Source organism: Salarias fasciatus, chromosome 22, assembly GCF_902148845.1.
Source record: "Salarias fasciatus chromosome 22, fSalaFa1.1, whole genome shotgun sequence".
Classification (NCBI taxonomy): domain Eukaryota; kingdom Metazoa; phylum Chordata; class Actinopteri; order Blenniiformes; family Blenniidae; genus Salarias; species Salarias fasciatus.
This window is the reverse complement of record NC_043765.1, coordinates 6,125,292-6,138,097: the sequence shown is the minus strand read 5'-3', so window position 1 is coordinate 6,138,097 and position 12,806 is coordinate 6,125,292. Positions and strand designations below refer to the sequence as shown.

Below are 12,806 nucleotides of genomic sequence, written 5' to 3'. Positions count from 1 at the left end.
GAGGCCCCTTCGACCCAGAAAGCCTCTGAAACAGAACCAGTGCATGAAGCGACTCCTTTTTTTAACTTCTTGTTCCATTCAGTGTACTGCACACGCCCTGCCAGGAAGTGTGGGGGTCTTTTACTCGAGGGGCTCATTGTCTTATAATTGGTTCATGATCCCAACAGTACCCTCAAGTCCTCGCTGATTTTCAAGCTTCATCAAAAGTCAGTGGCACAAATTCACAATGCTTCAACTTCAAATTGGTCGTGTTGATAGTTTAGTTATATTCTAAAAACTTCCAGTGGCTTTAGGACAGGGACGAATGTTTACGCAGACATCCACATCAACGTTTATGAGGGTTTCGAGGGGGAAGTCTGGGACCAACACATCCTCAGGCTTAATCCTTGGAGAGACTTAATCTACCAGAACGATTTATTGTCTGTTGAAGAGTACCAGCAACAAAGACACTGAACCTTGACTGTCACTGTAATGAAACACATCGTTAATACTGTGAAGTGGTTTGAGAAGGTTTAAAAGCTTGGCCTCATAATGCAGTTTTATCATGTTGGTTCCTTCTCTTCGCACATGACTATGGTTAGTACTTCCATGACTTAGGAGGTGTTCACACTTGTGTTACCCATGTAGGATTAGTGTGTGTGAAGTGTGAATGCTGCCATCTGCATCCTGGTATGCACCGTGCAACCATAGGACTGGTAAAGCAGGATTTTGCACGCCTGTAAACCTATTCTGGTGTCGCTTGATTAAAATCTGATAGGTGTGGGACTGATTTTAGAAGTCCTTTATTCTCTCGGTCTACTGCAACAATAATCCCACATGCATTGTTTTTGTTTTTTGAGCAGGACACAACATCAAAGTAAAAGTTATATTGCAGAATAAATGTCACAGGAGCTTTCCAACATATGATTTGTGTCAATGTTTTGATCCTCTGTTAAGCAGTGGAAAGAAACTGGACCGAAGAGCCCAATTTGTTCCAATTCTGACTGTGGCTATGTTGACTTTTGGAAAGTAGCTCACAGTAGGATAAATACCTTTGTTTTTGCTCCAGACATGAAGGGTTGTCTCTGAGGGCAAAACCTCTGATTACTCTAACCTCCTCCTCATGTAGAGTTTGTCAAACTTTAGATCGGGAGTCATCGAGTGTTTGACAGTGCGTGCTACTTTGAAGGTACCAAGTTAAACAAAGAGATACTTGTTGCAAACTTTCTCAGAATTTAGAGTGACCAATGTATTGACTACTGCTTTTTAGACCAAGTAATCGAATGGGTCTCTGTGGACGCTGTGTTGACTAACCTTTCTTCCAACTGAATCCATTTCTTGTGTAGTACCTGCAATAGCCACTAGAGGGTATATTCAGCTGGTTATAGCTCCTTCTTGCTTTGATTGTGTTCACAACCAGTCAGAAAAAGATCTGTTATATGCAGCACCTCATCAGTTTTGTACTTCTTGAAGATGCTGTCAAGATAACACAAATTAGCGTTCAACGATGGACGCTTTACCTCAAAGACCTGCTTAGGTTTGATTTACCTCTGCAACAAACATCAGTCAATATCATCCCAACAAAATATAAAGTTAGTTTCACTGAATGTCTGGCAGCAGTCACTGTAGCTTGAAAGAAATTGCTTGACATGGGAAATATACATATTTGCCTTCTTGCAGACAGTCGGACGGGAGGATCAATACCACCTTCATGTCTGTGTGCAGAGCGTGGAGCCACAGCCAGCAGGCGATGCAGCCTGGCTGTGTTCAAAGTTTGAAAAAAAAAGAGTGAAGCACACTCCACTGGCCTTGCGTCTCCTCTAGCAGAGCGCTACTATATAAAACTGTACAGTGAAACACAGCTCATATGATAGGAGGAGAACTATTTCTTGCTGTCTTCTCTAGTTGCTTGGCAACATCACTTCCTGCCTCACTGTGAAGTAATTTCTTTCACAATTCTGTTGGAGTTTCTTCTCTCAGGAAAAAAATCTGACTTTTTGACAGTGAGAAATACAACCTTTAATTTGGGCTGTAATTTATGTGAAACGTCTTGTTCTTGCGCGGTCATAGGAACCTCGGAGTGCAGAAGGATGAGTTTTACCAGCAGTGTTTTGTTTGATTGGCACTGATCTCTTCAATCTGAGAGAACCAGTCCTCCTAATATGTCCACAGCCATAACACGAGGGTTAGTCCTTCATGGATAAACCACCAAGACTGACAGCTCCCAATAAATCATGCCGGCTTTAGAGGAGAAAACCAAACTAACCCCTTAAATGCCTGGACCATCTTCAATTTTCAAATCTCTTTGTGAGTCGCCGACCTTACCGAGATAGACTGACCCAGATGGATTTTACTACGCCTTCTAATACACTGGTCTCGTTTTCCCCGAACTCCCCAAGGCCCCTAGATGTTCACCTCAGGATAAAGACGTTGTTAGTGTGACTGAGGTATGTTGCTTCAGAGACTGACTTGCACTGCCAGGCAGGGGTCCCCCGGGAGTCACGCTAACGTTAGCCAGATATATTTGCTTCACTATTGGTATCGATCCGCGTTTAGTGTCGATTCCGGCACTGGGGAGTAATGATTGCACACAGCCAGTTGGACACACGTGGCGAAGACGAATGACGGGGAAATGGATGGCGAATGGCTCCATACACACACGGGCACACACATACACACACACTGCAGTAACAGAGTGGTACAAAATGTTCTCTTTCTAGTGCTGCTGCACTGCAGAGCCTCTGCGATGCCGCACCGGCAGGAAAAAAAAAAAAACACACTTGCAATAAGCTGAGTGGAACTGATACAGCCACAACAACTGAGCAAGAGATGCCAAACCCTCTCCTCCACACACACACACACACACACACACACACACACACACACACACACACAGACAGACGCACACCTCCTCCCCTCATCCTCCTCCCTCCCTCCTCCTCGCTCGCTCTTTGCAGCCGAAAGCCAGAGCAGACAGATAAGCAGGCAGCCAGAGACGGACTAATCCTCCCACAGTGAGAGACGTTTCGGAAGGGGTATATGATGAAAATCAAGCTGAACTGACAAGAGAAAGAGAGGGAGAGTTGGAGAGATTGAGAAAGAGAAACAGGGAGGCTGCATGGAGAGAGATGAGAGGCAGGGGGGGGGGGGTGAGGCAAGGATACAGATTAACGTAAGGTGAGGACAAAAAGGGATTTTTTTAATCGTTCCTAGTTTGCAAGGAGAGTCGGAGTTAGTTAGCAATTTGATCCAGCAAGTTTTTTTTTTTTTTGCCTTGAAAATCTCCCTCCCCCTCCTGTCTCCCCCACCTTTCCCTCCCCTTCTCCTCCTCCTCCACGCATCCCGCCACTGCCTTGCACTTTTTTCTGATAAAATGGCTGCAATATTGCAAGCAAACCTCTCCTCTCTCCTTTTCCCGCTCACGCGTCTCTCAATCACTCTCGCCCATCCTCTTTCGTTCTCCATCTTCGCCTCACTTTCCCTCCACCGGCTCATTCCTCTCTTCCCTATCTCTCTCTCTCTCGCTCTCTCTCTCTCTCTCTCTCTCTCTCTTGCTCACTCGCTCGCTCGCTCTCTCCCAGCCTGACTGAGGCTGATGTAGGTCAGTGCGTCTGGAGCCTGTCTGGAGCTGCAGAGAGCCTCAGAGCTTCCACGCCTGGTCCTCGTCGACCCCGGCGACGGCTGCCTCCGCGCCCGAGCCGAGGACAGCGCTTCCTGGGCTATGTGAGGACAGGATCAGCCCGCCTGACCTGACTTTGCCTGGAGGAGGATGTGCCTGCAACAGAGGAGGAAGAGGAGGAGGAAGAGAGAGGAGGGAGGGAGGGAGTGCGGGGTTGACATGGGGTATCTGTGCACTTTTTAAAAGCTTAGTCATACGTATGTTGTTTGCATGTGGATCGTGGATGTAAACGCGTGACGCGGATTGGAGGGGAGGGGGGGGTTAAAGGTAAAAAAAAAAAAAGGCAGAAGATCGAGAAGAGATGAGGCGGTGCAATTGTCGTCGCTCTCCTCGTTCACTTGCAGCATCACTGAGAGGTTTTTTTTGGGGGGAAACGGTTTCGTGCAGGGTTTTTGTTGCATCATCCACACATGCACACACACATACATCCTCACACACACACACACACACACACACACGCACTATACACTGTCTGGCTCTGTCTCCACTCACTACCTAACTTCGTCATGATTCTTCACGTCTCTTTCCCGGACCCGGTTCTTGCAGCCAATGCCGCCTCAGCAAATAAAAACCTCGGCGACCCGGCGAGCTCCAAAGCCTCATGCACATTTTCTTTTCCTGCCACCCCCTAAAAAAAAAAAAAAAATCCCGAAACAGCTGTGTTCATTCTCTCTTCTTTTGCAGTATATCCATCCCGGCGCTTCTCCGTACGGATCCAGGTTTGTCGGATGTCCTTACTTCCCTTAAAATGCCAAATATCGAAAGTGTCCTCCAACCGTGGATGGCGTGTCGATTTCCCAGCCAGCGAGAGGACGCCGACTTTTCCAAAAGACTCGAAAAAGCTCCGTTGACGACTTCTCCATCTCCTGATTCTGCTTCTCCTTTCCTGTTCCTTTTTTTTTTTTTTACCCCTCCTTCTTCTCCTGCTCTCGTTCGCCGCTCCTTCCCACTCCTCTGGCTTTTAGACAATGCCCCCAAAAAAACGATCGTTGTATCAGAGTCTCTGAGTGTAGCAGAGTGCAGCTGCAAGAGTGGCTGAGTGTGTGTTGCGAGCGAGTTTGGGATGTGTGTGTGTGAGAGTGTGTGTCTGTGCTCTCAATTTGACTCTGCAGCACGTCTGGGTCCTGCAGCGGTACGTTGGTACTTAGCTGGCTCTGTCTCGCCGTGAGTTTGTGTGTGTGTGTGTGTGTGTGTGTGTGTGTGTTTTTTCTCGTTGTGATTGTGTGTTCGCTGCGTCGCCGTGACACAGCAAACCATCTGACCTGCTTCGTCACTATCCAGAGCGAGGGATGTTGGGAATTCCCGGGGCGTGGCGTCGCCGGCCTGACCACGCCTCGTGCATTTCGTCCTCCGTCCGACTCTCGTCGCCTTTTTCCTCCTCTACCTCGGCCAAACGGAGTGGATTACAGCAGCGGCGGAGGGAAGGACTTCCTCGCTGACAACAAATGTTTAATTTGCCGTCTCCTCTCTTCTCCTGCTCCGCACTGTCACTCTGATTTCCCTCCGGCTTATTCGCGTTGCACCGTCAGGGATGCTCTCTCTTTTTTGCATCTGTGGGATCTGGAACAGCGATGGACGCAAAAACGGAGTGACTGGAGAAGGATGGAACTTCCTTTTACCAAAGTTTCTGCTTCACTCTCTTCAGATGTGTTCTTGACTTGCAGACACGATAATCGGAGGAAAGAAAGTTGAAGTTTAATCCATGGAGTACCAGAATGAGACCAATATCTCTGCAGTACCGTGGAATCCAATGCAAGAGTATCTTGAAACAAGGCATCAAAATGTGTGAAAGCAGTGTTTGGGCTATTCTGTCTTGAAACCTTTCCTGTCATTGAACATTTTCATTTTGTCTTCTCATTCATTGCACAAAGACGGCTCTTCCTGCTGAGGATCGTATGTCTTCACATTTGGCAGATTCAACAAATGCCGCCACTGCTTTAGTCCAAGCAGGCATATTGATTCTCGGCCTACAGCGGTGGTCCATTTTTGAAGACCTGACTGGATTTCCAGAAGCATCAACACAACGTTTCAGATAGGAGTTTTCAGAGAAGTGCTGAGTAAAGAAATGCATGCAGTTGATTTGACTCCTTTCCACAACTCATTGCCAATCAAGTGGCAAAAATACCAGCAATATAACTGTGTCTTCTATTAGGCCTGCGTGTAGCATTGCTAGGAAACTCATCAACCCAGCCCTAGCTCAGCTACAGCATCCAGTTCATCTGATAAAGCCAAATGTTGAAGCCAAGGAGAGGAAACAAGCCAAAGACAAACCAGGAAGCTGACCACAAAGTGGGTTGTGTTCAGGGGTTAAACTTCCAGATAACTGACTTGGCGGTGTTGTTGTTGTGTAAGGGCTGACAGCAGTAGGTGGGTGATAAGCCGAGATGGCCACCTGCACCGTCTACCACATCGACACAAAACACAGAGGGCCCGAACTGACTGTGGATGAGTCAGAGAGAGAGAGAGAGAGAGAGAGGTTGTGTGTGTATGCAAATCAGTGCTTACTCTTCAGTTTTTCTGTTTAACTGCAGGGTGGAGGTGGAGAGAGATGGGGGGGGACTTCCCACTGCTTCTCAAACATCAAGTCCCTGGAAGAGTACCAAGTCAGTTAGGGCTGACACACACACACACACACACACACACACACACAAAAGGCCTCATTGTGTTTGACCCCCCCACTCCTCTGACGACGAGGAACACGGCAGGTCAAACCGTCGCGTCACTGCGAGGCGGTTGCAAAAGGCCAGTAGATGGTAATGAGCGGCTGTGTTTGAGATCCACGCAGCGCTCCATCTCCCAGCTCTCTGGCATCCGGAGCCTCCGTCCCGTCCCTGACTTTTTACGACACGCCGTGACGACTGTGTTGCCCCCAACCACACCCCCTGTCCCGTCCTCCTCCTCCTCACCGCTGCCTCACCTCGGCAGCCCCGGTTACAATAAAACCCACACTGCTCCACTCACAGACACACACACACACACACTCACACATAGATGCTGGTTTAGCCCACAGTTTGCTCCCGGGTTGGCCTGACATATCTGCTTAATGTTTATGTTTTATTAAAAATCGCATATTAAACAGCGTGTCAGTCAGAGCAGAGATAATAGACATTCCTGCCGCTCTGCTGTGTTAATGTTTCTCTTTAAAAAGCCCTTTAAAATGAGCTCATCGTTTAACCGTGCCGAGGTTATGAAAAATGACTTTTATAATGTCATCCGAGCACATCTTTGGGAAGAGCAAAGGGAAACCGAGCCTCTTTCATAAAAGCAGCCCACACCAGCCTAACGCCGGCGTGCTCGGTTTCAAGAAGCCGCCGCCGCCGCCGCCGAGTGCCCCAGCCTCCCACAGCACTCTCTCATAATGACACCATCCCTTTAGGCGTCAACAGAGCCGAGACAAAGCGCCGGTGTATTTGGGGGGTAAACACGCAGCTCAGGCGGCTCCCGCAGATGACAGCAGCGATAGGCCCCTATTGCGGCGGGAGCTCGGGATCCCAGCGCCGCACGGACGGCTACGGTGCATCTGCCAGCCATGAGGTGGAAAAGCTACCTGACAGCTGCTCCTCACCCATCAGATAAGATTACAGGTATACCTGCTACACCTGTTTAAACAGACCCCAGCGCATGCGCGTGCACGAGCCTCCACATGTGTGTGTGTGTGTGTGTGTGTGTGTGTTAAGCCCGGGGAAGGAGATCGAGACAGATAGCAAACTAATCCAGTGGCAGGTGCTCGCTTGTAATTGGGGCAGCTAAAGATATAGACTGATGAAGGAGCTCATTATTATTTATGTGTTTGATTTATGTAAGCACAGAGGGGGGTAAAGGGGTTGAAGCTGTGCATTTTTAAAGACTTATTTTTTTTCCCCCTTCCTCAAGCTGGATATAAATCTTGTCATAAATTAAGAACACACCTCACACGTCCATAACTGATGTTATGTCAGAGTGCATAAAGATGATCCAATCACATGCTTTTTTTTTTTTGGCATCATATTTATTTATTTTTTGCCTTCCTATTCCCTGTGGCGGTCATTAAGTGAAGGTCAGGTTTTTTTTACTGGGGTGTGATCACTGCCAGGTGAGTGGTGTCAGTCAGTCTGACTGTAGCCAGCTCATGACATCACCTGCATGATTTAATGATGGCAGATTACGGGACGGGACGGGATATGGAGGGGGGGGGGCGGGGGGTAAATCTGCCCGTGCGCGTCAACCCACAAGCACGCGCGCCTCCCTTTTGGCTCTAGTCTGACATCTAGCGACACAGGAGCTGAGAGGAGGAGGAGGAGGAGGAGGAGGAGGAGGAAATCAGTGTGAATCCCCTCACACCAACTTTCACAACACTCCCTCGTGATCAGGCTTCAGGTGGACCACAGAGCTCTGATGTAAAGTGCAAAAAAAAAAAAAATCTTAAAACATAATTACCTCACCTGTGTGTGTGTGTGTGTTTCTTTTTTTTTTTTTTTTTTTTTGCGCTACCCACCATGACGCAATGACGTGACCCTTCTGTCGTAATGATGCGCAAATAACAGGTTGGGTTGGGTGAAGTTTCGGGTGACTAACACAACATGTTGTGGCTGCTTTTTGTGTTTTCTCAGCATTTCCTTAACACCCCCCCCCCCCCCCCCCCCCCCCCCCCCCCCCCCCACACACACACACACACACACACACACACACACATCACAGAGATCTAAATTTAGTCAAACCTCATCCTCATGGAGCTGATGCGGTTCAGTGTATCCTTGAAGCCTCCCCTCACAGCCATAGAAAGGACACCATGTTCCTTTAAACACAGAGAAACATACATACGCACACACACACACACACACAGAGACACACACACACCAAGTTAGTCTTTCTTCCAGTGGAGTCTGACAGGAATGAGGTCAGACACACGGATCCTCATTGCACATTATTATTATTATTACCCGTTTTTTTATTCGTCCAATGGGAGGCGAGGGGGAGGCGCCCGCTTGAAAAATCAGGATGGAGACAGCCCGCCATTGGCCGCCGCGTCTCGCGATGAGGGTATAAAACGGCGAGGTTCTCGTTGTTGTGTTTACAGTAATATTACAGAGCGCACAGGAAACAGGGAGACTATGAGAAAGCGCAGCCGCTCCATTCAGCCACATGGTTCCTCAACCGCACAGACAAGCTGCGCTGCAGACGGCCAGGTTCACATAAGGGACTTGCACTGCTGTTACCCACAGCGGCCCGTCTTAAGCCTTGCAGGGCGAGTTTTCAGCCGCACCGGCAGTTGAAAGTTGCTGTTAAATAGTTTCGAGGATTTATTCTTTTTTTTTCTTCTTCTTCTTTCTTTCTGTTTTTTTTTTTCCTCCGTGAAGCGCACTGGTTAAAAGTTTAAAGAGATCAGCAGACGTCTGTGTCTCAGAACGGGCTGAGCTGAAAAGAGACAGAAGAGACTTGGATGAACTTTTTCCAGCCCTCCATCAGTGGTCTGCGCCTGAAATAAGAGCAAGTGAGGAAGGAATAATTTTTATTTTTTTTTTTGACAAGGCATTTTTTTTGCGCACTTGAACTTTTGTGAAAGCACTGCAACAGAGAAGAGTGTTTTCAGACACTTGGGAGGAAGAGATGGTGCAGCACATGAGCCAGACAGAGAGCGCCCACGCGCACTCCCCCGGCGGGGACTCCACGGACACGGGAGAGATGGACTTGGAGATGGACGCGTCTCCGACCCCGGCGTCGCCCTCTTCCCGGGAGCGCACCGACTTGGCGTGGTGCAAAACTCCGACGGGGCACATCAAGAGACCCATGAACGCCTTCATGGTGTGGTCGCAGATCGAGAGGAGGAAGATCATGGAGCAGTCTCCAGACATGCACAACGCGGAGATCTCCAAGCGGCTGGGGAAGCGCTGGAAGCTGCTGAAAGACACAGACAAGATCCCCTTTATCCGCGAGGCGGAGCGGCTCAGACTCAAACACATGGCCGACTACCCAGACTACAAGTACCGGCCCAGGAAGAAGGTCAAGTCGGGCGGCGGGGCGAGCAAGCAGACGGAGCGTGGGGAGAAGAGCGGGGAGCGCAGCGCCAAAGCCGGCGTGAAGAGAAGTCCGGCGTCCAAAGGAGTGAGCAGGACGCACAGACAGGGGGGCAGCAAGAGCGCTGCGGGGCAGGACTATGCGTCTCCCGGCGACCACCAGGCGCTCTTCAAATCCAGGTCAGTGTCTGGGGCCAAGCAGATCCCGGAGAAGCGCACCGGGGAGGCGAGGCGCGCCCACGTGTACGGCGGGGCAGGCAGTCTGGAGAGCGGGCCGCCCTCCGTGGGGGTCCCGGCCAGTCCCACCCTGAGCAGCTCGGCCGAGTCCAGCGACCCGCTCAGCCTGTACGAGGAGCACAGCCCCGCGGCCGGAGACTCGTCGCACACCGCGCGCCTCAGGTACGCTCGCGCTTCCTCCCCGACGCCGTCAGCCTCTCACTCCTCGTCGTCCGTCTCGTCCTCATCCTCGGACGAAGAGTTCGAAGACGAGCGGCTCGAGCTGAACCCCAGCCCCGGGTTCGAGGGCATGAGCCTGGGCGGCATGGGCTTCTCCGACGCGGAGCTGGACCGGGACTTGGACTGGGGCTTCGGGGAGTGCGGGGCGGGATCTCACTTCGACTTCTCCGACTACTGCACCCCGGAGGTCAGCGAGATGATCTCAGGAGACTGGCTGGAGTCCACCATCTCCAACCTGGTGTTCACCTACTGAGCGCGCGCCGGGCGGAGAGGAGCCGACGCCCCCTTTTTTCCCCCCCCGCGCTTTCAACCGATCGACCCCCCCTCAGACAAGCGCGTGCGTCCAGACCAGAATATTTCCGCTATTCTTTCACTGAACGAGGGTGAGTGAAGACAGGAAAGGGAAAAAAAAAGGTGGCCTGTGCTGTTGCGCGCGTTGAAGCCCAGGCACGCGCCGCTCACAGACTTGGACAGCGCTCGGTGCGCTTGACGAGAACGCGCAGGCAGGGGAAATGCTTAGTCTGCATTTGGACTCGGAGGAGGAGTGAATGTAAGCAGAGAGCAGTGAAACACACGGACTGCAGCTCAGATGTGTGACTCAATCCGCAGAAGGATGAGGACTGAGACTGAACTTTGAATCTTAATGTTATTCCGGGTCGGGAAAACGAGGGGGGACACTTAAACCGGAGAGCCCGTCATGTTGGGTTTTGTTCAAGATATAGCCAATTCACATTGACCATCAAGTCGCTATTCAGGTGTAGTTTTTTTTTTTTTTTTTTTTTTTTCAAAACTCGAAACTCGTTTCAATATCAACACGCATGCCCTCCGCGATGAGGAGGATTTTGTTGTTGTTAAATGCGTAAAAAAAAAATGTTCATTGCTGCGTTAATTACGCAAGTTTATGTGACCATAGGACACAATTCACTATCACCAGCTTCTCTTTCAACGGCAGGACTTAAAGCAAAGACTGACTCAAACCTTCAGAAAAAAAAACCCTTTTTTCTGAACCTTTTTAAACACTCAGTGCACAATTCAGGACCAATGTTTCCCCGACGCGCATTCTTTCTGCCTAGTGCTTCAACTTTGTAGTTCCTCTGTGTCAGATGACGTTTTTTTATATTGATGTATTTATACCGGCCAAACTTTTTTATACATAGAAGTATTGTTCTCGTACAGGTCTCGTTTGTGTTTGTGCACATACACCTGTCTGTATCCAGCGCGGAAGGGCTAGAAGTGTATCTTATTTAAAATGTCTGACTTCTCTCACTTTTAAGGAGATTTGAGTGTGTCATGATTTTCTACTTGTATTTTTGTACAAAATCTATAGAAAGGGGGTTTTTCCGGCGAGTGGGTAGCCTACAACATTGTTGTTTGGATCTACATTGGTGTTTAGACGTGCAGAGAGGGGGTTTGTTTGGCACAATCTGACCTCACACAGTGTTTACAGTATTTACCCACATGCTTCTTAATGGCACAGTGACTCCAGTTTCACCAGCCAAGTAAACAAAGCGCCACTGAGGCTCTCGGCCTGAGTGGCGACTGTGTTTTCCAGTACACACAGACCTAAAAGTTTAGGAGTGAAAGATCCCAGAGAGTCACTGTTTGGATAGAGCTAATACCTCTGTGTGCTTTTTATCAAGATAAGTTTTATTTGAACCACTGGATGGAATCTCACACTCATTCCACTTTGCCTAGACTTTGGAGGGAGGGAGATGTATGAAGTGCTTCATCTGTTATTGCGCAAATTGCATCAAAAAATAGTATTTAACCTTTCTGTACCTGTTGGCTAAGTATAGCAGGCTAATTGTTTTCCTATATTATGGCATGGCAAATAGCATTTGTATTTCAGATTCAGGTATATGTAGCTATAGCTGTTGTGTTTAAGATTTTTAAAAGAATAATAACATGAAGATATTTATGTAAACTGACTGTACTATAAGCAAAGATTGTGTGTTTTATGTATGATGATGATCAACGACAGGCACTAGGACAGCCATCTTTGGACATCCTTATGTTGAAGATGATAGTGGTCCAGGAGTTTCTTTTTATTTTGTTTTTTGGGTTTTTTTTTTTCAACTTCAAGACATTTTTTTTTCTGTCGTCCTCTTTTCTTTTTTCATTTGTGCAATATGCTGTGTATGATCATGTTTTGTCCAATCATGCCAATATCATTTGATGTTTATTGCTCAAAACCAGCCAATGTTTGGGTCAATCACTGCCTCTCAGACCTCTGTACAGATTGTCGTTTTTTTATTTGTTTTTCTTTTCTTCCAAGAAGGAAATAAAATCAGCTGGAACTGAAAAGTATGAAAGGTGTTTGTTCTTCTTTGTGGTTTTTCACCCCAAGTGCCATCGTCTGGTCGCCTCACTGCTGTAAGTACCACAGAGGAGATAAACTGCATGTACTGACTCCCCACTCTCTGCTTGATCCACACACACACACACACACACAAAAAAAGGTGCACGCCAATCTTTATCAGATTCTCCAGCCGGATGTTTGCTTTCTCCTTGTGCGCGTGAATGTGTGTGTTGGGGCCTGTTTGCTGTAGGTGAGTGTGTGCAGCTGCAGACTGCGAATCAATAGACAGCCAGTGAATCGATAGGACTGGTCTCTTTCTCCCTCTCTTACACTGTGTGATTCCGCACGTGCAAAAAACGTGGCTGCCATGGAAACACTGTATCCAAGAGAGAGAGAGAGA

General features: G+C 48.6%; 1 protein-coding gene across 1 annotated transcript; it reads left to right on the top strand.

The window, feature by feature from the left end:
- Nucleotides 1-8,473: 8,473 nt before the first annotated feature.
- Nucleotides 8,474-12,415, top strand: sox4a (SRY-box transcription factor 4a). The gene has a single exon (XM_030120190.1). It carries the CDS (start codon nucleotides 9,245-9,247, stop codon nucleotides 10,358-10,360), a length of 1,116 nt encoding a protein of 371 aa, XP_029976050.1. The 5' UTR covers nucleotides 8,474-9,244; the 3' UTR covers nucleotides 10,361-12,415.
- The last annotated feature ends 391 nt before the right edge of the window (nucleotides 12,416-12,806 follow it).

Excerpts from the sequence above, each read along its gene's own strand:
- sox4a (XM_030120190.1), top strand. The coding sequence starts at position 9,245 with ATGGTGCAGCACATGAGCCAGACAGAGAGCGCCCACGCGCACTCCCCC.